General features: G+C 43.2%; 2 protein-coding genes and 1 long non-coding RNA gene across 8 annotated transcripts in view; 1 reads left to right on the plus strand and 2 right to left on the minus strand.

Moving 5' to 3' along the window:
• LOC112136851 lies at positions 1-2,536 on the minus strand. The gene is made up of 3 exons (XR_002917431.1): positions 2,394-2,536; positions 2,252-2,305; positions 1-157 (listed from the first exon to the last, which is right to left on the minus strand). It is a non-coding gene; the product is annotated as an uncharacterized LOC112136851 (long non-coding RNA).
• erich3 (glutamate-rich 3) lies at positions 2,533-19,750 on the plus strand. Of its 5 annotated transcripts, XM_024258779.1 has the most exons (15): positions 2,533-2,662; positions 3,606-3,699; positions 5,715-5,840; positions 5,930-6,001; positions 6,207-6,335; positions 8,499-8,654; positions 8,724-8,915; positions 9,961-10,141; positions 10,213-10,399; positions 11,050-11,276; positions 11,342-11,473; positions 11,584-11,940; positions 13,645-13,779; positions 13,852-15,444; positions 15,487-19,750. In XM_024258779.1, exons 1-15 carry the CDS (start codon positions 2,643-2,645, stop codon positions 17,019-17,021), a joined length of 5,136 nt encoding a protein of 1,711 aa, XP_024114547.1. In that variant the 5' UTR covers positions 2,533-2,642; the 3' UTR covers positions 17,022-19,750. The 5 variants fall into 5 exon arrangements, with proteins under 5 accessions (XP_024114547.1, XP_036067328.1, XP_036067329.1 ...); XM_036211435.1 differs by having other exon boundaries at positions 13,852-19,750; XM_036211436.1 differs by having other exon boundaries at positions 11,587-11,940; positions 13,852-19,750.
• tnni3k (TNNI3 interacting kinase) overlaps positions 19,740-27,525 on the minus strand; it is a 24,264-nt gene continuing 16,478 nt past the window's right edge. For both annotated transcript variants that reach the window (XM_024258784.2, XM_024258783.2), the window contains 6 exons: positions 26,544-26,676; positions 26,356-26,465; positions 23,248-23,307; positions 23,010-23,179; positions 20,218-20,297; positions 19,740-19,992 (listed from right to left, as the gene is read on the minus strand). In XM_024258784.2, the coding sequence (XP_024114552.1) occupies positions 19,913-19,992; positions 20,218-20,297; positions 23,010-23,179; positions 23,248-23,307; positions 26,356-26,465; positions 26,544-26,676 (633 nt within the window). In that variant the 3' untranslated portion in view covers positions 19,740-19,912. The remainder of the gene's footprint in view (positions 19,993-20,217; positions 20,298-23,009; positions 23,180-23,247; positions 23,308-26,355; positions 26,466-26,543; positions 26,677-27,525) is intronic.

The raw sequence follows: 27,525 nt of genomic DNA on the forward strand, positions 1-27,525 counted from the left end.
AACTTCAAATGTTTTCATGGTTATCTTAGATTTCTTATGTTTTAGAGAAGAAATCAAATCCTGGTGAACATGTAGTTCTCATCTCCACCACAAGAGGGCCACAGAGGACCTGCAGGGGTCTGAGGCTCCTTCCTGCCGCCATTCTGGCCTCTCTGCTCTGAAAACATATGATAAAAAATACGGATTTATAGTTTTTATTTGGTTAATAAAGTTAAATTTGATCATATCCAGTGACTGATCACATTGAGGCAAAAGTAAAACCAGCGCTAAGACTGTTTTATTATCAGAATAAGATTAAGAGATTTGTTCTGATCTGATCGTTTGATCTCGTTTAACACAGAGTGTATTTTATTTTGAAATAAATTTGTATGTGCTTCTGTCAAAAGTAAAAGAAGTTAAAACTGCTGTATAAAAAACACTTGTATGAATATTTAGAAGCTAGATGTTTTAGGCAAATGTTTTAAAGGTCACAAAAACGTAAATAAAGTTTATTTATCTAAATCAGGAGAGTCAAACTCAATCACACAGGGGGGCAAAATCCAGAACAGACCTTAGGTCCAGGGACGAACAGGAGAAACATTTATTGAACACTCGAAAACTAAAATTTAAACTTTTAAACCCCTAACTTTTTAAGATAATTATAAACTAGATATATAGGATTACCTGTGATAATGCTAGTGTGAATGATTTAAGCTGAATTTAGCCGCTGAAAACGCTGAAGGTGATAGCCAGCTAAAATATTAGCAAAATGCCAAATTAGCCAAAACAAACAAACAACAAAAAAAACTTAGATTAGCCAAAACAGCTAGCATGTAGCTGAAATATTAGCTAAACTCCAAAATAGCCTAAAAAAATCTTAGTAAATATCAAAATAGTCCAAAAAGCTGCAGAATGCCAATTTTTAAAACTTCAAAACCGTAACTTTTTAACATAATCATGAATAATAATAAAAGGCAGGAATATTATTCCAGAATAAATCAACTTAAACCTTAAATAACTTTCAATATTTTACTCTCCATAAAAATATATTTTGTAAAAATTATACAAGTTAGAAATGAGCTCAAGATAACATCGGGTCATTAATAACAATAACATAAAATCTGGAGGGCCGGGTAGAATCACCCAGAGGGCCGGATCCGGCCCCCGGGCCTCGACTTTGACACATGTGTTCTACATGACGAATGATGCAGCTGCCGTTGGGTTTTGGTCTGTCAGAGAATGTTTACTGTTGGCGCCGGTTCTGTTCTGTCTGCACAGATGGACCGACACTGACCCGAATCTCTACTTGTTACTTTTGTAACATTTTTCAGATTTGTGTAGCAGAGTGACACAAACCTTTAAAGTTTTAAAGTTTTTACTAACTATTTCCTCTTGAAATCTTCCAGAATACTTCCAAACAATTTTTTAAGTGTTAAATCATCATCTCATCATGTCAATAATGAGAAACCCAAAGAGTTTTTTGGGTAAAATTCTCCACAGAAATGTGTGAGGGCATCAGGTATGGAGCTAAATTAAGGCCAATATTAAAACAAAATTAAAACAATTAAAATATTGGTGTTTGGCCAAAAAAAAAATGTCTGAAACTTTTTGCTATTCCTAATTAAATGTAATTATTTTCAGCTTCAAGTGTTTTTTTTGTAGGTTTCAAAACTAAAATTTTTTACTTCAAATCTTTTTTTTTCACTTTCAGCTCTTTTTCTCCGGTTTCAAATCTGAAAATTTCATTGCCGGGACTGAAGTTACCACCCTCGTTGATTTTGATTGGTTCTTCGTGTTAGCCCCGCCCCAATGAGGCCAAACGTTTGGAAGCTGAAATTTTCAGGTTTGAAAAAAAAATAAAAAATAGCTGAAAGTGGAAGAATTGACTTGAAAATGACCAAAAAAAAGTTTTGAATTAAGATTTTTAGACATAAAAAAACATTTTTGGAATAGCAAATTTTATTTTATTTTTTTAAATTTTTTTTTTATTTTTCTTTTTTTTTGCCAAACACCAATATTTCATTCATAGCAGCGAAAGTGTGTGAATGGGTGAGCGGGTGAATGGGTCTGTGACTGTGAAGCGCTTTGGGGCCTCAAAGGAGGGTAGAAAGCGCTATACAAGTATACGCCATTTACCATGTATTTTTGATTGTTCTATTTGAGTTTCAAATAATATTGGCCCAAATTTCTCTGAACATATAAACATGTTTTAAATGTCTGAAGGTGAAGAAGAAATCCCAGAAGTCAAATAAAGCTTCAAAAACAGGCTCACTTCACGGCGGTGAAGTTAGTCTGTGAATCGCAGTTCCTCAGGTGTTCGATGATTCTGTAAACAGGAAGTCGTTTCAGAAAACCCGCGCTCAGCTCATTTTCTCTCAAAAGACTCAAAAACCCGCAGAACTTCTGAAGTTCACCTGAGTCAAGGTGTTCCACGCGTGCGCGAGCTCCGCGTGCCCGCGGCTCCAGGGCTTTGAAAGAGGAAACCAGCCCCGTCACGTGATCTCCCTTGGCAACCGGGGAGTGTCGTCGGTTCCGCGGAGAGGGACGCTCCGGTCCGGCTCCTGACAGCCGCCCTGAAAGGACTCCAGCCCGGACCGCTCCCGGACAGCGCGCGCGCCGCTCTGGACCCGAACCAGCGGGGAGGTTCGGGGAGTGGAGCCGCCATGAGTCACCTGAACAGCGGGTAGGAGCGCGTCGGTACCGCCGCCAAACCCGCGGTGGGGGGGGGGGGTCTGTGCACAGAAAAGAATCAAAGTTTCAGTTATTAAAGTCACTCAGAAGTAGAGCGGAAAATTACGAGGATTAACTCAACAAAAACATAATTTAATATAATTATAAAATGTTGTTTGGAAGAAAATGCATAAAAACGATTTTCTATATTTATGTATAATTTTAACGGAATTAATTGAATATCTGAATTATATTTATAGTTAAATGTTCAAAATAAATTCTAATAATTGATTTGTGACTATTATTGAGTGAATAATAGCTCTGGACTTTTTTGTTTAAACTATAAATGGTTTTCTTAAAATATTAGCTTAAAATTATATTCAGTTTTATGTATTTACACATGTTTCTTAAAATGTTGATTCTTTGTTTGCATTATGTCAATTTCAAAGATGTCTGTTTAGAAGTAAAACATTTTCTTATATTGTTGTCGGTGATTTTTGACTAAAACAAACAAAAACATATTTTAAATGAAACTCGTCCCGATGAGAACGGAGAGTCCCTCCGACTCCAAAGGGACGACGGATGTCTCTGGAACGCTCCACTAACATTTACTGCGGGTCAAAAGCCCCAAAAGAACTTCCCATCCAGGCTTGAATACGAGACACAAAGAGGAGCTTGCCAGGGTCAAGTGTGCCATCTCCTCTAATTCATGTCGGTAATCAGACTCCTGTAACAGACACTGTACTTGTACCATCCTGTTGTGTTGTACACAAATGCTGCAGGAAATCAAACCCCCGCTGGAAAAAAAAGCCTCCCCAGAGACATCCGGGTCGGTGGAAGGAGAGTCCTGACTGAGCCGGGACAAACGCTACCAAACCCAATCAGTGCGCCGGGAAACTGGTGGGAGCTTTAATTAACATCCAGGTGAACGCTGACCGACATGTTTGTTCCTCCAGACTTCTGCTAGCCTACAACAGCCTGACGGACAAACACCTCAGCGGATACTTCAGCAACACCCGGATCAGGAGACACCTGCTGAGAGCCGGGCTGGTACGTCCCCCTTCCTCGTCTGTCACGATTTCAATAAACCAGATCAGATCAGGATTCAAACATCTTCCAGAAGAATCCACAGGGTAACTACTCCAGCAGCTCAGATGCACTTGATTAATTGATAAGCAGCAAGTGTGATCACCTTTGTAACGGCCGAGGCTTCAGCAGTCTCATCCAGACCTTTGCTGCTCACAGTGAATCTTTCAGACTGACTGCTGACACACGAACAACATCCCAAACTCTTGGTTCTCTTCCAGAAGGGAAACCTTGGCTAAGTCCATCTCAAAATCTGACTTGAAAAGCTGCAGCTCTGAACCTAGATGTTAAGTTTATCATAGGAGAATTCAGAAATCCTGAAGAAATGCGAGTTTTTCTTTAAATCTTTTTCTTAAAATGACACATTTAATGCAAAAACGGTTTAGGGAAGTCTTGGAGAAACGTCTAGCAGAAAGGTAGCATCGACTCCCAACTGTCAAGCATGCTGTGGCATAGGTGTGCATAGAAATTCAGGTGTGAGTAAATGTGGTAGGTCATGTTGATTTATGGTTTTAAATGACCTATGTGCATATATTAGCATAGGTGTGCATACGTTAGCATAGGTGTGCATACGTTAGCTTAGGTGTGCATATGTTAGCATAGGTGTGCACATGTTAGCATAGGTGTGCACACATTAGCTTAGGTGTGCATATGTTAGCATAGGTGTGCACACAGTAGCATAGGTGTGCATATGTTAGCATAGGTGTTCATTTGTTAGCATATGTGTGCACATGTTAGCATAGGTGTGCATATGTTAGCATAGGTGTGCATACGTTAGCATAGGTGTAGACACGTTAGCATAGGTGTGCATACGGTAGCTTAGGTGTGCATATATTAGCATAGGTGTGCATACGTTAGGATAGGTGTGCATACGTTAGCATAGGTGTGCACATGTTAGCGTAGGTGTGCATATGTTAGCATAGGTGTGCACATGTTAGCATATGTGTGCATACATTAGCTTAGGTGTGCATATGTTAGCATATGTGTGCACATGTTAGCATATGTGTGCATACATTAGCATAGGTGTGCACATGTTAGCATATGTGTGCATACATTAGCTTAGGTGTGCATATGTTAGCATAGGTGTGCACACAGTAGCATAGGTGTGCACACAGTAGCATAGGTGTGCATATGTTAGCATAGGTGTGCATATGTTAGCATATGTGTGCACATGTTAGCATAGGTGTGCATATGTTAGCATAGGTGTGCATACGTTAGCGTAGGTGTAGACACGTTAGCATAGGTGTGCATACGTTAGCATAGGTGTGCACATGTTAGCATAGGTGTGCACACAGTAGCATATGTGCGCATATGTTAGCATATGTGTGCATACGTTAGCATAGGTGTAGACATGTTAGCATAGGTGTGCATACGTTAGCATAGGTGTGCATATGTTAGCATATGTGTGCACACAGTAGCATATGTGTGCATATGTTAGCATAGGTGCGCATATGTTAGCATATGTGTGCACACAGTAGCATAGGTGCGCATATGTTAGCATAGGTGTGCACACAGTAGCATAGGTGTGCACACAGTAGCATAGGTGCGCATATGTTAGCATAGGTGTGCACACTTTAGCATAGGTGTGCACATGGTAGCATAGGTGCACATATGTTAGCATATGTGTGCACACAATAGCATGGGTGCGAATATGTTAGCATATGTGTGCACACAATAGCATAGGTGCGAATATGTTGGCATAGGTGTGCATATGTGTGAAAAGGTGTGCATAGATATGCACATTTTAGCATAGGTGTGCATAAATATACACATAGTTGTGCATAACTGTACATATGTGTGCTTAAATTAGCACAGGTGTGGAGATGCGTTTCAGGTAAAATTCCTTCTGCTGCACAAAACCTTAGAATTGCCAGAAGACCTTTTGTCCTGGTTCTTGAAGGCCTCATGGATGTACATGTATTGTGTGTCAATGTAAACCCATCTTGACTTAACCCTTTCCCCTCCGTGGCCGTGATCAGATCACCAGGAGCGGCCGCATCGTTCCAGACAAAGAGTACCGACACCGGCTGCTGCAGAGAGCCCACCAGAAGCATGTCCGGGAATGCCTGGCCCAAGCCATTTTCCACAAGGTGCTGGAGATGGAGGTGGGAAGTGTCAGAAGGAGAGAAGCAGTCGAACGCTGACGTTACTCTGTGGTTCTTCTTCATGCTAATGTGTCCCGATGCGCTCTCAGCGTCTCCACCGGACGGAGATCAAAAAGAAACTGGAGGAGTTTGCAAGGAGGGAGCGAGTGCAGAAGATCAAGGTGTGCCATTAACATTTAAAAAGCTCATGTCTAGTGTTGTGCTAATTGACTTTGATGGCTTATACAAACAGAAAGACAAGGAAGCTGTGAGCGCTCTGCAAATCTAAACTACAGCGTGTCAGACTCTCAGATAAACACAATTATTACGTTCTCCAACAACACTCAGTTTGTTTAAATATGATGTGGTCTTTTCGTTTTTTATAAGGTGCAGCGCTCCAAAAGGTGTGAAGAAGAGGTGATCGGCGTCCTGTCTCCCCACCCGCCCACAGGGGCCCGGGGCCCCCGCAGAAACGACTCAGGACCTGAGGGGGAGCGCTCAGAGTCCTCTTTGTCTGTGAGCAACAACTTCCTTTTTATCTGCTTATTTTTAAAACTTTGAATGCATCTTTGGCCACGAGACGGACAAACCCACTGAGAAACACGCATGAATGAAAACAACAAAAGTTCATTAAATAAATGTGTCATTATCTATTTAAAATACTTCATTTATTATTTTATTCATCGACATTTTTACCGTAACTTCAACCATTCACTCTCATTCACACAGATTGAGAGGATTCTGCCTCATATAGTCTGCAAAGTCACAAATGTCTCGTATCGTAGAAGATTTCAGGCCAGATAACTGACTATATCTGAGTTAGCCCCGCCCACTGACTGACGAGGGATAAAGTAATTCATGCAATACAATATTTTTTTAATAAAATGACACATTTGTTTAATTAATTAACTTTGTATTCATTTATTTCAGTTTGTCACCTTTGATCCTCCATAGAAACCAACAGATTCATGAATATTTAATGCAATCCAAGACACCAGCAGCTCCGCTGTGTTCAGTTTATACTTAACTCTGAAAATGTAAAACGGTTCCCTTCACGTCTGCACAGAACATCCTCTATACTTAAACTGTGACTTCAGCTGCAACCCAGCCGGCAAGGCTAAGTGGCTCCATATGGTTCAACGTGGACAGAAAATGTGGGTTTGTCCATAGTTTCTGTGGTGGCCCACCCGTGTTTGCCACACTGGGTTAAGATGTAGTGAGCTAAGGAGCTCCACTGTAGCAAGCTAGCCATCATATCTGTAGTGAGCAAGCAAGCTCCACATGGAGCTAGCGAGCAGACCCGCGGTCCACAGAGCAGCTGGCTAGCGTAGCGAGTCTGAGTAGCGAGTCTGAGTCAAACAGGTGGAGCCACCACAGAAACGGTGGACAAACCCAATCAGGCCCACATTTCCTGCCTTCTTGGTCCTGGTGAAGGTTAACCCTAAAACTCACATTCGTCTTCTACATGAAAACCCACAATGTTGATCAAACTGGAACCATAGCTGCTGCTGTCATGATGAGTCACCAATCATCACCAAAACCCATCAGATCCGTCTGAACCGCAGTTTAGGTCCACACTCTCCTCCGTGTTCGGTTACCACGGCAACGGAGATGTACACTTTATTGATCACATCCGTGTTTCAGTCCATGTTAACGTCCAACAGAGACCGGTTATGTGAGCAGATTTCACAGTTCTGATCCGAAGGACGGGTCCAAAAGGTCCGTTTGAAGACAGATTAGTTTCATCCTGAGAGGATGCTCTTCAGCTAAAACCAGAGGTCTTTCCCTCTTCAGATGAATGACAGCGTGTCTTCTTAGTGACAGAAATGGTCTGGAGTTAGAGCGACCCAGGTCTGTTTGTTGATTTTGTTTAGAACTTTGACTTTTGTGGATTACCTGAACTGAAACAGACCTGGAGGTTCCAGAGGTTTACAATGCTGCGTTTCTGATCAGACATCCCTGCAGCAAAAAAATGTCTTTCATGCATGAGGAGCTCCTTAGAGGAGAAAAGGAACTGGAAAAATGTACTTTCATGTGTACGTTTTAAAGTTTTAAAGGTGTAGAATGACAGAATAACTGTGTGAAACTAGAAAAGAGCATTAGCTGTGATAATGTTGATGTGAATGCTTTTTGCTGAAATCAGTCGCTGAAGATGCTGAAGCTGAAAATGGTGACGCAATTTAATTTCTAAAGGGATTTACTGACAATGCAAAAGCTATTTGCAAAATGATACATTTGCTAAAAGACTGGAAATTTCATTAAACAACTATAAAGAGTTGACCTAAATTTCTGAAGATACATGCCAAATTTGCAAAAATATTGAGTGTGTTGCTGAAATATGAGCTGAACTCCAAATTAGCCCAAAAAAGCTAGCTCGTAGCTTAAATATTAGCTAAACTATGAAATAGCCTAAAACTCCCCAGTGAACTGAAGTACTCAAAAATGTTAGCATGTTGCTAAAATAGAAGCTAAACTCTAAATTAGCCTAAAAACCCCATTAGATAGCACATTGGCTAAACGTTAGCATGTTGCTAAAATATTTGCAAAGTTCCGAATTAGCATTAATAAACCTCAGAAGATGCCAAATTAGCCATGAAAGCTAGCATATTAAAATATTAGACTTAAATACTTAAATATTAGCTAAACTCCAAAATTTTTGAAACTTTCTGTTGGCTCCAGCCGAGTTCTTCTCGACCGAACACGGCTCCAGGGAAGATGCAGAGGCCGGTGCGGCTGAAGCCCATCCACAGCAGCAGCACCACCGCTTCAGTCAGACGCAGCTCTCCGTACAAACTGCACCAGACTCACGCCAGCAGCCAGCCGCTCAGTCGCACCGTGAGCATCACCTTCTGAGTTTGGTTTATTTGAAGCAAAACGAGTCATTTATGAAACATGTCTGTCCAGATAAACGAGTCCTGCAGAACTCCGGCCACGAAGGAGCCGTCCTGCGGCCTCTCCCCCTCCTACCTCCCAGTCATCAACAACTACGTCACTCCGATCCCTCCGGTCACCAAGAGGAAAGACAGAAGCTCCCAGATCTCCCCGAGCGTCAGAGGTCGCAGACTCCGCAACGCCGCCGCCTCCAGTGGAGCAGAGGTCAGTCGCCTCCATCGATGCAGACAGTGAAACCATGAAGCAGTCATAGAAGCAGAGGAATTCTTCTCGTTTGGCTTCCTGGTAGCTGAAGCCACAGAAGACGGACGACATCGTGGAGCTGTGAGGTCTGAAATCTGTGACTTTAACCTGGAATGTTTTGTATTTTCGTTCAACTACATGTTGATTAGTTTGCTGACAAACTTAATTCTTGTTTTTACAAAATCACACTGAAAACGTTTATTCTATGGTGTAAAAACAGTTCCTTAAACATTTTTGGGGTTTTCACATCAAAATGAATCTCATTTTTCCCGATGGATCTTTCTGTGGTTGGATGATTTTATGTCCAGTGTGTGAATATAACATAGAGAAATGACTAAATCAAGGTAGAGTCACATAGGAGAGGTCGTGGTGATTAAAATGATACCAAATAAGCAGCAGGTAATCGTTAAAAATACAGAAAAGACTTTTAGGTCTTTAAAGGGTTAAAAATAAATGTTCTAAATGTAGTTTTGAGCAGGATTTCATATTATGATTATTTGCAACTAAAAAGTGGCTGCAAATACTGTAACAATAAAACCCATCAATCGCGATTCACTCGTGAATTTTTTTAATTGATTCCCGGTCTAGACTAGATGATACCTGAGGAGATGTGTTGTCATGGTAACGGCTACCAAGCCTGGAGCTAGCTCTGTTTCATGAAGACTAACCAGTGGAGGAAGAGTGGTAAATACGCTGAATGTTTAGTGATCCAAAGCATCATTTCAGAGGAAAGTTCTTCTCTTCCTGCTGGTTTTTCCAGATGATGATATTAAAGTTTGTTTTAAAGTCTGTTCACTTTACTGCAGTTAGTGAGCGTGTTAGTGTTTGATTGTTGAATTAGTTGTTTTGACCGTGTGAACTGCTGCCCCTCCCACCTGCATGTTTTATATGCTGAAAGAGAGAACAGAGAACCAAACAGAACCAAAACCTGACCTGGATCAGATACTAAAACACTCTCCGACACACTAGAACCTCGTTCCGATGTGACTCTTCTTTCCGCCTGCAGGACCTCCCGTGGCTGAGGAGCTCCGTCCATCAGAGCCGAGTGGGCGTGAACATGGTCTACTTTGGGAAAACGGTGCATCTCTCCCCCGACCTGCTGGACCTCCGGGATGAGGTGAAAGTGTTTCAGCAGCACTGTGGAGGAGAGAACCTGTGCGTGTTCAAGGGAACGCTGCGTGAGGGAGGTGGGCGGCGTCCGGCGTCCGGGACGGTCTGTGTGTTTGTCCCCGTACTGACGTCCTCGTCTTTCCTCCAGAAAGCTTCCAGTTCCTTTCCAGACGACACCGAGGCTTTCCCTTCAGCCTGACCTTCTTCCTGAACGGGCTGCTGGTGGAGCGGCTGAGCGCCTGCTGCGAGTTCAAGTACAGGAAAGGCTCCCGCCTCGGCGGGAAACACGGACACTTTGGCTTTTTGGGCGTGGAGGGGGCGTCTCCGTGTTACAAGTAAGACATTCTGGTTCCGGTGCTTCAGTTTTATACTCCACACATCTGAGCGATTATCTGGTTGAGATCAAATGAAAGATGAGTGGAGAACGTTCCCATGAGCAGAAACGATGTCAAAGGTGTTTCAGTCCCGTCATGTTTGCACAGGTGTAGAGCTGCCAAAATCGATTATTTTAACAGTCGACTAATCAGGTCATACACGAAGTGGATGTAAAACAAACACCTGAACCATCATTAGCTTTAAAACAACTAAAAACTAGATATAAAGTGTTACCTGTGATGATGCTAGTGTGGATGCTGTAAGATGAATTTAGCCGCTGAAGATGCTGAAATTAATAACTAAAATCACTGAAGCTGATTGCAGCTAAAATATTAGCTAAATTTCAAATTATCCCAAAAAACCAAAAGAAAATCCTAAGTTAGCCTAAACAGGTAGCATGTAGCTGAAATATTAGCTAAACTCCAAATTAGCCTAAAGAACTTTAATAAATGCTACAACAGTCCATAAAGCTAACAGAATGTCATTATAACTTTCAACTTTACTAAACTCTGACTCCATATCATATAAAGTAACAACTAATCGACTATTAAATTAGTCGCCGACTATGTTAACACTCGATTAGTCGACTAATGGCGGCAGCTCTGCTCAGGTGCATCATCGCGTTGGGGCTGGACAAAAAGCCCACCCCCCCTCCTAAAAGGCTCAAAGAAGAAAAGGGTCCAGAAGAACTCGCCATGAGCCCAAAGGGGTCAACAGAGGAGCAGGTGGAAGGGGACGGGGGCGGCGCCGCCTCTCGCTCAGACCACGGAACCAACCGAGCAGAAAACATGGAGAATCCAGACCCAACATCCCTGGAAGACGACAAAACCAGAGACGGTAAACATCCAAAAACAGCGGCTGAACGTCTCCACTCCTGATAAACAAACACGTTTCCTTCTAAGATTATGAAGACGACTTTGAAGCAGACGATGAAGCTGCTGCTGAGGAGACCAAGGAAGACGCCTCGCCTCCACCATCCGCCCAAACTCAGGGGAAAGAGAAGGAAGCCTCAGAGACTGAAGAGGGGAAGGATGGTGAGAGGAAACACAAACGCTTTAGAAATATTCTCAATATTCATGTTTGGAAAAACGTATTGAACTGGAAGTTTGGAGAAGGTCACGTTTGAAACGTTCTCTTTTCAAAGAAGACTCCAGATCCGACTCCAGCTTCTTGGACAGCGATCGGGAGGACAGCGATGTGGAAGACACGAAAGATTTCAAAGAGGAGGAGAAGCGACCCAAAGAGAAAGATGTCACTCCAGGAGAGGAGGAGGAGGAGAACCAACCCAAAGAGGAGGAGGAGGAGAAAGCTGCCAGTCCAGTAGAGGAGGAGAAGGAGGAGGAGCAGGAGCAGGCCCCAGAAGACTCTGCTGCTGTGAAGGAGGGCAACAGCGCCGCCGACAGCACAGACATCTCCGAACCCAACGTCCCTTCAGGAGACGAGAGGAAGCCGAGCGAGGAGACGATGGAGGAGAGCCACGGCGAGGAGGAGCAGGACAGAGGTGAGGTCACACCAGAAGATCAATCGAGTTTGTGGGTCCGAGGAGACGTCGGTTTAAACCTGACGACATCAGCTTCCAGAACCGTCCGTCTGGGAATATTGAAAATAGGATTTTCTTCCATTTTATGCAGAGAAATCAAATGTTTTTTTGTGTTTCTGTCGAGTAAAGTTCTGACTGATGTTCCTGTTGTTTTACTTTTGATGCAGACAACAGTTTAACTCACACGTGTCAAAGTCACGGCCCGGGGGCCGGATCCGGCCCTCCAGGTGATTCTATCCGGCCCTCCAGATCATTTTATTTTATTGTTATTAATGACCCGATGTTATCTTGAGCTCATTTCTAACTTTTATCATTTTGACAAAATCTATTTTTATTGAGAGTAAAATATTAAAGTTATTTAAGGTTTAAGTTGATTTATTCTGGAATAATATTCCTGAGTTTTTATTATTCATATTTATGTTAAAGAGTTACAGTTGTAAAGTTTTAAAAATTGGCATTCTGCAGCTTTTTGGATTATTTTGGTATTTACGTTTTTTAGTTTTTTAGGCTGTTTTGGAGTTAGGCTAATATTTACATGCTAGCTGTTTTGGCTAACCTGTTTTGTTTTTTTGTTTTTTAGGCTAATTTGGCATTTAGTTAATATTTTATTTGGGTATCAGCTTCAATGTTTTTAGTCATCAATTTCAGCATCTTCAGCGGCCAAATTCAGCTTCCAGCATTCACACTAACAATTTCCCAGGTAATGCTCTATATCTAGTTTATAATGATGTTAAAAAGTTACAGTTTCAAATTTTAGTTTCAGAGTGTTCAATAGATGTTTATCCTGTGTGACCTCAGGTGAGTTTTGGATTTTGGTCCCTTGTGTGATTGAGTTTGACTCTCCTGGTTTTAAGTTTCTTCAGCCTCTTTCCTGAGGCGAGAATCGCCGTCTTCAAGCTGCAAAGTTTGATTTAAAGTTATCTTTTATATTTTATTGCAATAGATACATTTTTTAAATAAATAAAGATTTTCTGTTATTTTTGTTTCTGCACGTTTCATTTTCATGTTACTACAAAATAAAATTAATATAATTTTTGGAAAGGAAAAAAAAACAAATAGACATATCAAAAATAATTAAAATATATAATAAAATAACAAACCATAAAAAATCATAAAAAATGTTGAAATTACATAAAATACAAAAATAAATAAGAAAACATTGATCAATTTTTAATTCATAAATAAATGTAAAAACCGGTTTCCCTGCAGTCTGAGGTTTACTGTCACTCTTGGTTTGTTGCACATGTAACCGGATCGATTCTGCTTTGTGTTTATGGGAGTGAATGGAGTAGAAACACAGCAGCGACCTCAGAGACCGCCTCCTTTTATTGTAGACCTGACAAGTTTCCAGTAAGAGGAACAGAAATCCCGTTGTCTTCGCTCCTACATGACAGTGACGGAAGATGGAGATCAGTTCATCCTTACATCGAAACCAAACGTCAAAATCTTTAACGTGAAGAAGAAACCACAGAAGAAGAACAAAAACTAAGGAGGGGCTACAACTCAACACTGAATACAGGGGAGGAATAAACTTAGGGACAGCCAATATTTTGTGTTCCGGTAATTAAAATAGAAAGATCTCGTCTCGTTTCACACCGTTGTCTCTTCAGGAATACATTTTCTGCCTCCTGTGACTCTGAAACTTCCTTTTCGTTTCTCTCTAAGCCAAATCGGTGCAGGAGAAGCTGGCTGAAGCCATCCTGAAGCAGTCCCAGTGCAGCTCTGAGCCTGAACTGAGCGACAGCAGCACTGAGGAGGAGGAGGAGCACCGGGACGAAGGCTCAGAGCAGCCCAGCAAAGGTAGCTGCGCTTCAGGAGGATCCAGGAAACGATCACGAGCGATTAATGATCAGTTCTGATTTGTTCTTGCAGAGGAGAATCCAGAAAACATAGAAGAGATGGTCACAGAAGAAACCGACCGTGATGAAGGAGGACCGGCTGAAGTTTCAGAGGAGCACAAAGAGATTCCTGAGATAGAAGAAGAGGAGGAAGAACCTCATGACGAAACCAAAGAGGAGAAGATATGTGAGGATGAGGAGGGTCCAGAAGCTGAAGCAGAGGAGGAAAGTGAAGCTCCGCCTCCTGCAGCACCAGATGACCAGACCACAGATTCGGCCGAAGAAGATGCTGATGTAGCACAGAATGATGAAGAAAAGGAGGAAGCTGCTGTGGAGACGGAGCAAAGGCCGAAAAGCGCCGAAGAGGATGAGTCATCAGCAGAACAGCCGGATGAGGCAGCTGTGCTCGATGATGCGGAGGCGGCAGACGCCACAATGGAGATGAAAGCAGAGCCCTCAGCGGAGCAAGAGGCCCTCAGCTGTGAAGAGGCGCCTGAAGCTGTCACCGAGGGGGGGGCGGACGGCGAGGAGGGAGCTGAAGTCACAGCCGACGGCTCCAGCAACCAACCACAGGAGGACGGAGACGCCGCAGCTCCGGTTACTGTGGAGGACGGCGAGGAAGGCGGTGGCAGCGGAGGACACGCCTCAGGGGCCGAGGCGGACCACAGTCAACGGGAAAACGACGAGGAGATGGAGAAAACTGAGGAGCTGAAACCTGAACAGGAAAAACAACCAGATTCTGAGGAGGTTGTAGAAGATGAAAACACAGAAGAAAGAGAGAAAAGTGATAGAAAAGAAATGAGTAATGATGAAAGTACGGTGGACCAAACCACAGAAAACACAGCAGAAGATTCTGGAAACGCTGAGGCAGGAGTTGATGTGGAAGATGAGAAAACTCAGGAGGAGGAAGCTGAATCTGAAGAAACGATAGAAGAACCTGAAAAGACGAGAACTAACGAGGAGAGTGATGAAGAGAAGAAGAATCTAACCGGAGAAACTGAAGACAAAGGAAGCTCAGCAAATCTGGCTGCAGCTAAAGATGATGGAGCTGAAAACACAGAGAAGGATGGAGGAGAGGACACACTTAAAGAGACTGAAGAATGTGAGGAGGAACGAGATGAAGCTGAAAGAAGAGAAGAAACATCTGAGGTTATCGAGGAACCTGAGCTTGAAGAGAACAAACCCGACGAAGAGCTTGTTCAAAAGTCTTCTGAGATAGATGCTGGTTCAGAGGAGGTCCCTGCAGAAGAGGAGGAAACTGTGAGGAAAACTGAGGCTGAAAATGTTCAAAAAGGAGAAATCGATGCTGAAAATCATCAAAAAGAAGATGAAAAGGGAAAGATTGATGCTGAAAATGTTCAAAAAGAAGCTGAAAAGGGAGAGATTGATACTGAAAATGTTCAAAAAGAAGATGAAAAGGAAGAGACTGATGCTGAACATGTTCAAAAAGGAGAGATTGATGCTGAAAATGTTCAACAAAGAGAAATTGGTGCTGAAAATACACAAAAAGAAGAGGAAAAGGAAGAAACTGATCCAGAAAATGTTCACAAAGGAGCTGAAGAAGGAGAGATTGGTGCTGAAAATGTTCAAAATGGAGGAATTGATGTTAAAAATCTTCATAAAGAAGATGAAAAAGAAGAGACTGATACTGAAAATGTTCAAAAAGAAGATGAAAAAGAAGAGACTGATGCTGAAAATGTTACTAAAGAAGATATTGATGCTGAAAATGATCATATAGAAGATGAAAAGGAAGAGATTGATACTGTAAATGCTGAAAAAGTAGATAAAACAGAAGAGATTGATGCTGAAAATGTTTATAAAGGAGCTGAAAAGGAAGAGATTGACGCTGAAAATGGGGAGATTTCTCTTGGAGATGAAATCAAATCTCCTGAAGCCAAAGAAAACATTTTGACGTCACATGAAAAGGACATGAAAAGTGAAAGTCCAGAAGAAGAAGAAGAAGGAAAAACAGAGGAGCCAACTGAAGGTGGAGATCCTGAAAAAAAGAAGGATGTTGTGGTTCAGGAAACATGCACTGTTGTCATAGAAACCAGTGAAAATGAAGGTGACGACAGCTTGATAATTCATGATGAGTTTACCAAAAGGAGTTCAGAGGCTTCAGGCGGAGATCCAGAAGAACATCTGGATGAAAGCAAAGCTTGTGAGGAAGCAGAACAAATCAAAGAAGGTGATCAGCCTGATGCTGATCAGGAAAGCACAAAGTCAGATCTGATAGAAAACAATGACGACAAAAACTTCACTGAAACTGATTATGGAAACGGAGAAAACCCGCAGGTTCTTGACGACGATGCTCCTGCTGATGGAGCGGACACGGAGGAGGTCAGTAAAGCCTCGGAGGAAGGAGCGAGTGTGCTGCTCAAACCTCAGACTCACCACGGCGAGGCGGGCGAGGCGGCGCCGAGAGGAGCGGCAGAAGCTCCACAGGTCTTCGCTCGAGAAGACAACACAGACCTGGTCACCAGCTGGATCAACACCCATCAGACGTCACAGTTTTTCCAGAAGTTTGTCGAGCCTCTGGAGGATTTGACAGATGCTGTGGAGAGAGAGAAACCAGCATCTCCAGATCTGCTGAGGTCTCAGAGTCCTCTGAAGACGGAGGGAAGGTCTGAGGAGGAAGAACGCCAGCAGGTGTTCAGAGATGAACATCAGCTTTTGGAAAATGACTCGGACGAAACCGCACGGCAAGTCGAGGAGAAGACCGAAGCAAAAAGCTCAACACCGCAAACGGAACAAGACGACACCCAGGAGATCAAACCAGAGGAATCTCCTGCTGAAGAGGAGGCCGGACCTGCAGGAGGACAGAACCAGGAGCCGAGAAGCACCTCAGGTTCTCATCGCTCTGTCAGCGGCAAATCTGAGAAGCTGTCTCCAGAGAAGGCTGCAGGTCCGGACTCCAGCGCTGGACGAGCAACACCTGAAGCTCCTTCAGAGGGAGGAGCCAATCCCAGAACAGAGGAATCATGGGAACACGCCTACAGTCGACAGGTGACCCAAATCACAGATTTCACAGCTTCTGAGTGTGCTGATGGGAGCAGAGAGGAGTCTCAGGGCGAGGACGTCCAAGGAAAAGAGAGTCTTCTGATCAACCAGCACAGTCTGCATGCAGAGAAGCTGAGCTCCTTCTCTGTGGACGAAACGCTGTTCAGTCACACCTCCTACCCTCTGCTGACCACGGAGCTGTGATGACCTCTGACCCCGGCCTGCTTCCTGCTAAGTGTGGCCACCTCTCCCGACATTTGTAAATAATTTGTAGATTTCTGCTACAGATTTAAAGACACGCCCCTCTGTCTGACTCCTCCTCCCTAACGTTAAAAGACTTTTGGATCAGTGGGACCTCACCAATCAACACTTCTGTGACATCCATCTCAGATCGTCGTTCATCTCCTCCTTCCATCAACAGCTTCCTGTTTCCACCGCTTTCATCCTGACGGTGTCTTCACTTCATTCCACCTGAAACTGTTGCTCCACTTTAGAAAAGATCCCCTAAACCAGAAGCCAATCCCTTCTTACCAGCAACACTCACATGATCTATCAGTGCTGCCGGCCAGCAAAGCCAGGTGGACCTCGTCTGGTTTATAGTGGGTAGACAACGTGGCCCCGAACGGGTTTGTTCACACCAGCTTAGTGGGCACTAGTGGGTTGGGCTGCTACACTAGCCAGCCTGTGGACGGCATGCTAGCGGCCTGCTAGCGAGCTCCACTGTATTGAACTTCGCTGTCCCCCAGGTGGGTGGCTATGTACACCGCGCATGTGATACGCATTCAACGCACTAAACAGACATTCTTGCATACAAGATGTCTTAGTGTAAATCTGGTAAATCTTTTTCTCTCGCAGCTCTATTCCGAGATATGAAAGACGATGTTGTATAAATCCAGCCACGCAAAACCGCAATTAGTAATTTCTCCTTCATGATCAATTTTTAAACGGTTGGCATTTCTGTGTAGAAGAACGCTAACCTAATGTCTACTAAATCTGAGTCCCTGATTGGTCGAAGTCTAACTGGTTTGACCTTTAACGAGTGGCCTCTGAAAGTATGTTTAGCGTGTTAAAAACGTGCGTGGCAGCACTTGAATGAGAGAGTCGTGAATGCAGAACCCTGAAATCCGCATTTACTCGTTTTACATGGACTTTACTGGACGTGGTCACTTGAAGACACATTCTCAAACCCGATGTGAATGTAGCTTCACGCCTGGTTCACACCGGACGCGAAAAGGCGGGGAGCGGAGGCCGCTTCCATTCAGCGCCCTTGTTAACCCCCGGTGTAGGTCACACCAGGGACGGAGCGCCGCGGTTCTCCGCGTAGAGCCGCGAGCGATCCGCAACATTCTGGCAGGAAGTCACATCAAGAAACATGAGAAAATCCGGTTTATTTTCAAAATAAAACCAATTTTTCACAATAAAACACTGCCATTGACAAATGCGATCATGTTTTTGTTTTTAAACAGACTGTAGAGATGAAAACAAACACAATCACAACACACACACACACACTCTCTGTGTGCCTCAACAACAGATAAATGAAAGAAGTGTCGGCCTACTCGTTTAGCATGGGGTCATATTTTTAGGTTATTAACTTACCCGTGATGGCAAAAACACAAAAAGCTCTAGCAGAAGCGTCTGTCGCAGAAAAACCTGGCGTTAGACCATTGGAACTTGCGTGGCTGATGCTGTCGTACGGCGCCCTTACGCCACACTCGTCGTTGGTACAGTGAGTACTGACTCCTTACTGACCACGCACAAATGCTGCACGCACGGGGTGTGCACGTGGTACGCGAGTGCCTGTAGGACGTCCACACAAACTACACTCCCTCTCATTTCTAACAGGCTGCAGCACGGAGCGTGCACGTATCACATGCACAGCACTAATAGGCTCCTTGTACAGTTTGTAGGATTTGGGGGCGGAGTTAAAGAAAATCTGTCAGACACGCCTGCGTCTCACCCAGTCCCCCCTTACGTGTTGTAGAAGTGTTCACTACGACCTGTCGCCCGCAGCACGCCCATAGATAAAAACTTTTTTCCTCTATGGTTCACTGAGCGTCCATGACTGATACTTCCTGCAGGTCACCTGCCGTACAGGTTTGACCATTTCTTACCTGCAGACGCCCGTATTCACCTGTGAGGCCAGTTGAGACTCAGAAATAATGTTTTTTTGTGGATTCATGTTCTTCCAGAGCTGCACATATCAGACCTTTTAGAATGACTTTAATACTCATCAGCAAATCATTTATTTTGATTCATTCTGTTTTTTATTTGCGTTTCCTGTATTTATCACTCTTTATGTTGTTTTTAACTGTTCTTCTTATATTTGTCTTCACTTTATTGTGTAAACACCTTGGTTTCCTGCTGGTGTTGTAAATGCTTTAGACTGCTGGGCTCAGAGGGACATTCAGGGAACGCCGTGCGTTTTCATCCATGGAATTCACCCCAAACTTCAGAAAACGTCCTTTAATAAAAGACGACTTGGGTAAAATGTTTACAACAGACCACGTCCTGCTGTCAGTACCTCCATGGAGGTATCAGGTCCTGCTGCTGTCACTTCGACCTGGAACCAGACCCCGCTCACGCTTACAGGTGACTGAATAATTCATGGCTGGCGGACTCCCACGTCTTTAGTCCGCCTCTAGTACACTTTACATTTACACCCAATGGATCCGAGCACCCGAGCTTTCTCCTGATGTCCGTAACCGAAGCTCCTCTGGACCGTGTCAGTCAGCGCTCTGACCGAGTTACTGGGAGGGGGCGGAGCCTGAAGAGGGTTGTTTCACGGTAACACTACCTCAGCTCAAGCGTTGATGAATTATGTATTTTTATCATTGATTTATCTGATGTTTGGAGTTAGTTGAGCTTCCGTATTTTTATTTATTGACAGTTTGTGTGATTTGACCTAAAAAAATAAAATAATTAGAGAGTGACTTTTTATCTTCCTGCTCAAAAAACAATTTTACACGATTACCACTGAACTAAACACAACAAGTTTACAACCAGATCCTCTACAGCTGCACTCTTCACCTCTATAGTTTCAAAGAACTCAGTACATGTACATAAAAGCTCAACAAAAACAGTTTTTCTGCAGATCAGTTGCTGTCTTCGAAGCTGCCGCTGCTGCTGAAGGAGGAGCAGAATCTCATGGTGCTCATGGGGTCCGACACGTATCCTGAGAGACGGACGAGACCAGAGCTCAGCCTCCTATCTACACGTCAGAGAAATACACTTTTATGATCAACGCTTACAGTAATCCACTCTCCTGAACCCACGATGTCTATAAATCTGACATTAAAACTCGTTCCTGTAAGTTACGATTGTTGGAAGTTTAAAGCCTTAAACCCAAAATCTAAGACAAAAATAATAAAAATGAACAAGTGATTTTCTTCAGACAAACCATTTCGATCGATGGGAGAGAACTGCATGTTCCTCCGGAGTTCCTCCAGAGAAAGTCCACCTGAAGCTCGGCGACGCTCACTAGAAGAGAAATAACTCGGATTATTTCATTTTTCTGCTTTAAGACATTATTTATGTCCGTATCGGTGCTTAGACCAGATAAGAGACAGACAGAGCTCTAAAGAACACTCTGAAAGAACATTTTTAAAACTAACTTTTTAACATAATTATGAAGTAGATCTATAACATTACCTGTGATAATGCTAGTGTGAATGCTGTGAGCTGAATTTGGCTGCTGAAAACGCTAAAATTGATAGCAAGCTAAAATATTAGCTAAATGCCAAATTAGCCTAAAAAAACAAACAAAAAAACATAGGTTAGCCAAACAGCTAGCATATAACTGAAAAAATAGCTAAACTTCAAAATATCCTAAAAAATTGAAAAAAAGCCTAAATGAACCTAAATACCTGGCGTGTAAATATTAGCCTAACTCAAAAAAGCCTAAATCGCCCAAAACAGCTAGCATGTAGCTGAAATATTAGCTAAACTCCAAAAAAGCCTCAAAAAATCTTAGTAAATGCCCCAAAAGTCCAAAAAGCTAGCAGAATGGCCATTTTTAAAACTGTAACTTTTTAACATAATTATGAATAATAAAGAAACAGGAATATTATTCCAGAATAAATCAACTTAAACCTTAAATAACTTTCAATATTTTACTCTCCATAAAAATATATTTTGTCAAAATCATACAAGTTAGAAATGAGCTCAAGATAACATCGGGTCATTAACAACAATAAATAAAATGATCTGGAGGGCCGGATAGAATTACCCAGAGGGCCGGATCCGGCCCCCGGGCCTTGACTTTGACACGTGATGTAGACTGTACATACAAGTGGGACCTGGTAGCAGAAAATACTGCAAGACCAGAACATCATAACTCTTCAGCGCCGCACATTTCAGTCGAAAAATATTCTTGTTTTTGGTCAAAAAAGGAATATAACCGGTGACCCTAACAGGTCAGGAGTCACAGCTCCGTCTCCCCTCTGGTCACCGGTGGGAGCAGTCTGCTCACCTGGCTCCAATCTGACAACCACCCACCGGTTTCTTAAACAGCACTCAGTGTGAAGTATTGTTTGTGTCATCCTGCGTGCATTACTGAGCGTTTCTATCTGGATCTGATCTTCTGGTTCTGATCCTGCTTATTCTCTGATTACCTGCCGCCTGCCCTGACCCTCACCTGGACTCTGACACCTCCTCTCTGTTCCAGGATGATCCCATGCTGGGGATTGACCTCTGCCTGTCTGACCCTGATTTAGCTTTGTGGACTTCTGGTTGTTCTTAGTTCCTGTGAACTAATAAACCTGCTGCATGTGGAACCAGCTGTCGGCCTTTTTGTGACACTTTTTTTGCGTTTTAAGCTTTGAACCTTTTCTGAGATGTTTCTGTCTAAACCTACAATGCTCTTTGACATACTTCTTACACGATCAAATCAGCTGATCTCCAGAGAAAAGAGGTTTAGCACTGGTAAGCATCACTTTAAAGCAGTTTTTCCACTGAAAACACATTACTAAGATTAAGTAATTTTAGATCGATGCAAACTGCTTTTCTCCGCGACAGAATCAGCTGATTCATGGTGGTCGCGTAAAGGGTTAAAGCTAACTCCAGTCAAACGTAAACACTGATCTGGAGCTAAATCTAAAGTGTAAAAATCTTAATAGATTTACAAATCTGAACACTTTTGTTAATATCCTTTATTAAAACATTTAACCTCTTTTTAAACATTTTAAGCTAATCCTGAACACTAAAAACAGTTTAATAAAACTGGCTACAACTCTGAAATCTTGTGGAATTTCCATTTCTGGCTAATGATTTTCAGCGCCATCTAGTCTGCCACCAGGTCGTCTATATACGGACTGTCTGTTTCTGTCTGTGGCTGTTTTTGAATTTAGCCATTTATTATGATTTATTGAGGGCCATAAAGCTCTTCAGGCCCGCGGGCCACACTTAGAACCTCTGATGTAGAGCCAAACCGGTCCAGTAGAGCGTTTCTGCAGAAGCGTTTACTGAATGTTGGAGGCGGGGCCAAAGCAGAAACAACTGATTTAAAAATGTAAACAAATAAAGAGACGTCTTTTTTTTTGCATAATATAATTTGTTGGTCATTCTGACAGTTTGTAGTTTTGAATTTGCGTCATGTTGATAAAATTGTGGCTGGAATTCTTTAACCTCTAGCAGGTCATGCTGGAGATCAGCGAACCGCAGACAGTCTGAGTGACAGAAGTTTGTCTTTTTCAATTCTTTTCTGTACCACGTGGCCAGGAGACCACGAGGACAGACTTTACTACCCCCTCAGAAAACTGATCAAAATAAGATCTAAAATTATTAAACTTCTAATAAACGCTTAATTTTGTTCCCACAAAAATGTAGAAACTCTTACATTAAATTCATGATCCTAAATCTGCTGCTCAGGGTGCTATTTAAATAAAAAAATGATGTCATTTGATTAAAAAAATAAAATAAAAACAACTGACAATCTGTTTATAAAACTGATATTACCTATATGTAGCACCCCCTAAAAGCAAAAACATAAGTGATTTTTCTTTCTTTGTATTTAATAGCTGGAAATAAATTCAGGTGCTAAGAGTTTAAAGATTTTAAAAATGTATATTTAGAAAAAGGTTTGTTCTTATGAATAAATGGCAACATTTCAACCAACAAAAGTTTTTTTTTCCAGGAAATAACATCAGAATCTGGGAAGCGGTCCCTCTGGAGGGTGCGTTCGATCCGTCACACCTCTGAGTCCAGAAGGCGTAGGCGCGCGTGTTGAGCGCGTGCTCCAGCTCAAAGCGGGAGCGCAGGGCCGCCACGTGGCTCCGGCCGGGTCCTCCTCGCGCCAGGAGGCAGTCGGAGGAGGAGGAGGGCGAGAGGGAGCCGCTGCTGTTGCTGGAGGCTGGAGACATCAGCTGAGACACAAACACGAGCCGCCGTGAGGAACAGCGTTCCCGCCGCGGGTCTGAATGTACCAACGAACCTCGGCGTTGCACAGACATTCCTCCAGACTGGAAACCACCTCGGAGAACTCGGGTCGGTCCTGGAAGGGAAGCAACAGTTCAGTCCCTGACTGAGGCACAGGTGCATCTTGGGTAGACAAAGGTGTGCTTTGTTTCTAAAAATAGCCTTTTGGATCTTCAGCTTCACAGGAAAATAACAGACCCCCCCCCCCATCTCCATTGACCTTTGTCCCCCCACCTGTTCAATAATTCAGGTGCATTCACAGAAACAGAAAGTGCATCCTCTGAGGTTTCACCTAGCAGAGAGGCGGGACGCTCCACCATGAGTCCACGTAGACTCAAAAACAACGTTTGTCTAAAGGTCAACATTATTTATGTGTTTTATTTGTTTTTAACTCAATTTAAAGCAAAAATAAATTGTTAGGATCATATAATTTGAAATTAAACTCTTGAGCGGCCTGCAGGTGCCACCCGCCCTCACTGCCCCCTCTGACCCCTCTGACCCCCCCCTCACTCTCCCCTTCTACTCCTGTCAGCTGGGTCATGTGATATTTTCATTAAGAATCCAACAGCAGCTTTTCTGTTGGTTTATCTCCATAGCAACCATTTCACATTGTGGTTGCCTGGTGGTGACGAACCGTCTGTGTCATTTTTAGAACAATTGCAAAAACAATTTTTTAAAATTTTCTTGACAACACAAGTTTTTTTTTTAACTCTCCCCACATTCCTAATATGTTTATATCATATTGTTTCATTCATGATATTCCCCTAAAAACTATATGACTAACAGGAAACACCACTTTTGTACGCTCGCCACGCTGACACCGTTCAGAATTTATAAAATTTAAAATCAACATTTTTCGTGAGCAGTTTCACACTGATGATTTCAGATTCCAGGTGGATCATCTGTGCTCCCGTTCTTGGCCGTGGACCACGCCTCTGGCTCGACTTGACAGTGGACCACACCTCTGGCTCGTCTTGGCCGTGGACCACTCCTCTGGCTTGTCTCGCCTCTGGCTCGTCTTGCCTGTGGACCTCTCCTCTGGCTCGTCTTGGCCGTGGACCACTCCTCTGGCTTGTCTCGCCTGTAGCTCATCTTGCCTGTGGACCTCGCCCGCTGGCTCGTCCTGGCCGTGGACCTCGCCTCTGGCTCGTCCTGGCCGTGGACCTCGCCTCTGGCTCATCTTGGCCGTGGACCTCGCCTCTGGCTCGTCTTGCCTGTGGACCTCTCCTCTGGCTTGTCTTGCCTGTGGACCTCGTCCGCTGGCTCGTCTTGGCTGTGGACCTCTCCTCTGGCTTGTCTCGCCTCTGGCTCGTCTTGCTTGTGGACCTCTCCTCTGGCTTGTCTCACCTCTGGCTCGTCTTGCCTGTGGACCTCTCCTCTGGCTCATCTTGCCTGTGGACCTCGCCCGCTGGCTCGTTCTGGCTGTGGACCTCGCCCGCTGGCTCGTTCTGGCTGTGGACCTCGCCTCTGGCTCGTCTTGCCTGTGGACCTCTCCTCTGGCTCATTTTGGCCGTGGACCTCTCCTCCACCTATCTGGCTGAACTCCATTCAAATACTTAGTTGTAGAGTTGATAAGCTGGTTCCTCTTCAATAGTCCTGGTAAATCCGTCTTGGAAGATTGTTTCTCCCCAGCCAGCAAGGCCAGATGTTCCCCATATGGTTTTAAAGTGGGCAGTCTGTTTAGTTTAGCAATTAGCTTTTGTTTATATTTTATGACCGACCTTCTGCTTCTGTAAAATTACCAGCATGGAGCCCAATGAGACCGTTGTTTTGTGGTTTTGTGCTAAATAAATACAATTGAATTGAATTGATGCTGGAGGAGTCAATGCAAACCTCGAGGAGGAGTTTACATTTGGATCTGGTACTAAAGGTTTTTTATTTAATAGGACAGCCTCTTCCTGAGGTCAAAGGGCAACGAAACATCGGTTGTGCTTGCAGACTTTACCTGGTGGCGTTTGTATGAAATTTCTTTAAAACTGTTTAAACAAAAAGGGGAAAAATGTAAAAAGCGGCAAATTTCAAACTTTGCCACAAAATATTGTCCAAGCCGTAGATCCTCTGGCCATCCCATAATAGCATCAATATTTACTTTGTATATTTCCAACATCTGTTTTAAGCCAATTAGAGATTTTGACCCCCGTCGTTTTGGTTTCTTCTGCTGGGATGTCATCTCCGTTTCTTCTGGTGCCTTCACTTTACCCACAGTTCATTTTCAGCAGGTACTAGGTCTGTTCAATTTTGACAAATTTTCACATATGTGGGAGGAGCTACATTGTAAATAAGAAAAAAGAAATGTGAAAAAAACAATCTGGTCCGTCAGTCCAGGACGGCTGCTGCTGGATCTGTGAGTTTGATCTAGTTTTTAATCAGCCTCAACGCCTAGAATAAATATGAGACTCCATGTTTGAAAGTTTGCTTCATATATTTGACTAAATTAATGAATTTTACTTCTTTATTTTGCTATAAAAACTGTAGATCAACTTTCTTCCTACAATCAAACCAGATCAATCCGTCAGACGCAGAATCGAATTGACCTAAACTATAAAGGAATAGTTTCAAAATGAAATAAATCAATAATTCAAATTGGAAAATACCATTTGGTACGTTTGTTTGCACACATATCTAATTTACACTTGATCACCTTCACTGTTATGCATCTACGAGTCACTTTTTGGGACAAAGAAGTCAGAGACTCGGATCCAATCGGATCGATCAGAGTAAACCAAGATCGACTAAGAACTGGATCAGGAACCACAAATATCGAATCGTTAAAAAGAATCGTTACAGCCCTGATGTTTCATTCAAATGAATCCATATGAGCACAAACTACAGAAAACAGAGTTCAAATAATGATGAAGAGAAGCAGCAGAGAGAGAAAAGTCCCAGCATGCTCTCTGCCACGGACAAATGTTCCATAACATGAGAGACAAAAACATCTCCGCTTAATTAGGAGCCTGAAGGTTCAGCCGGAGGAACGTCCCGATCCCGAAACGAGAACAGCCGACAGTAATGCGTCATCCTGGGACCGGCTCTCCTCCTCGGATACGTCTGTGAAGCATCTGCTGACTCGACACTGTTTAACGAACGATAAGGTCGTTTCTGGATGGTGGAGGTGGGCGGGTACCTCTGGGCAGGAGTTCCAGCCCCTCATGAGGAGAGCAGAGATGGGTTTGGGGATGGAGTATCCCAGCGGGGGCCGGATGTGATGGTAAGCCATGTCTGCCGCTGCAGCAGCTGAGAACGGAGAACATGCGGTTAAGAACCCGAAAACACGACGAGGAACACACTGTTCAGCCTCGGATGAAGCCTCACCTGGTTTCAGGTGAGCGAAGGGGATTTCTCCGGTGAGCAGCTCCCACAGACAGAGGGCGTAGCTGAACATGTCGGCCTTCACAGAGTAGCGCGTGCACTGCGTGAAGACCTCAGGAGCCATCCAGCGCAGGTTCTGCCGACACCAGGAGACACCAGGTGACTTTAGGAAGACATTGTTCTGACAACTAACTAAGTAATTCTCCTGAGGTCCTACCTGTAGCAGAGTAATCAGAGTACTGTCAGGGGAACTGTGTTACAAACTGCCTTAAAGGGGCCCCACCATGAACATTCTACTTTTTTTAAATGCATTTTACTGATCATTCGTCTCTGTAAAGAACCGCTATAAAGAATCCGTTCAAAACTTTTTTTGCATTTGTGAACTTTTTGTTTTCAAAAACATTTTTGCGTTTGCAGCACAAATGTTTGAGATGTGTTGTGTCTCATCTCTCTTTTGCCCCATCTTTAATTAATGTTTCTGTTTCCTGTAATGTCTGTGCCATTCTACTGGTTTGAAAAATATTTTTGAAAGCAAAAAAAAAGTTTTTGAAACCAGATCTTAAATATTTTTATTTGCAAATTATGATGTTTTTCTTAAAACTTCACATTTTTTTTACAATTTAGAAAATTTTGATCTTAAAACTGTGACTTTTGCTTGGAACATGGTGGCACAAAGACCACTCCATAAAAGACTAACCAGATAATAACTGATATTCTCCTTCTTTGCTAAATTTTTACTCCTTTTACAAAATCTAGATGTGGTTTGTGAAGTTTTCTTTTATAAAATCTTATAAAAGTCCATCTAAATCATCTGCAGGTGAGACGATGTGTCATCCATGTGACAAAGGACCGCCCACCAGGTGAGACGCCCTAAACGAGGCCAGAACACTGACGTTTACGCTGACGTTAACGCTGACGTGTGCTAACAGCAGCGAGTCTTTGTCATAACGAGCGGCTCCCGGGAGGAGCAGCTCACCGATCATCA

Source organism: Oryzias melastigma, linkage group LG4 (genome assembly GCF_002922805.2).
Source record: "Oryzias melastigma strain HK-1 linkage group LG4, ASM292280v2, whole genome shotgun sequence".
Lineage (NCBI taxonomy): Eukaryota > Metazoa > Chordata > Actinopteri > Beloniformes > Adrianichthyidae > Oryzias > Oryzias melastigma.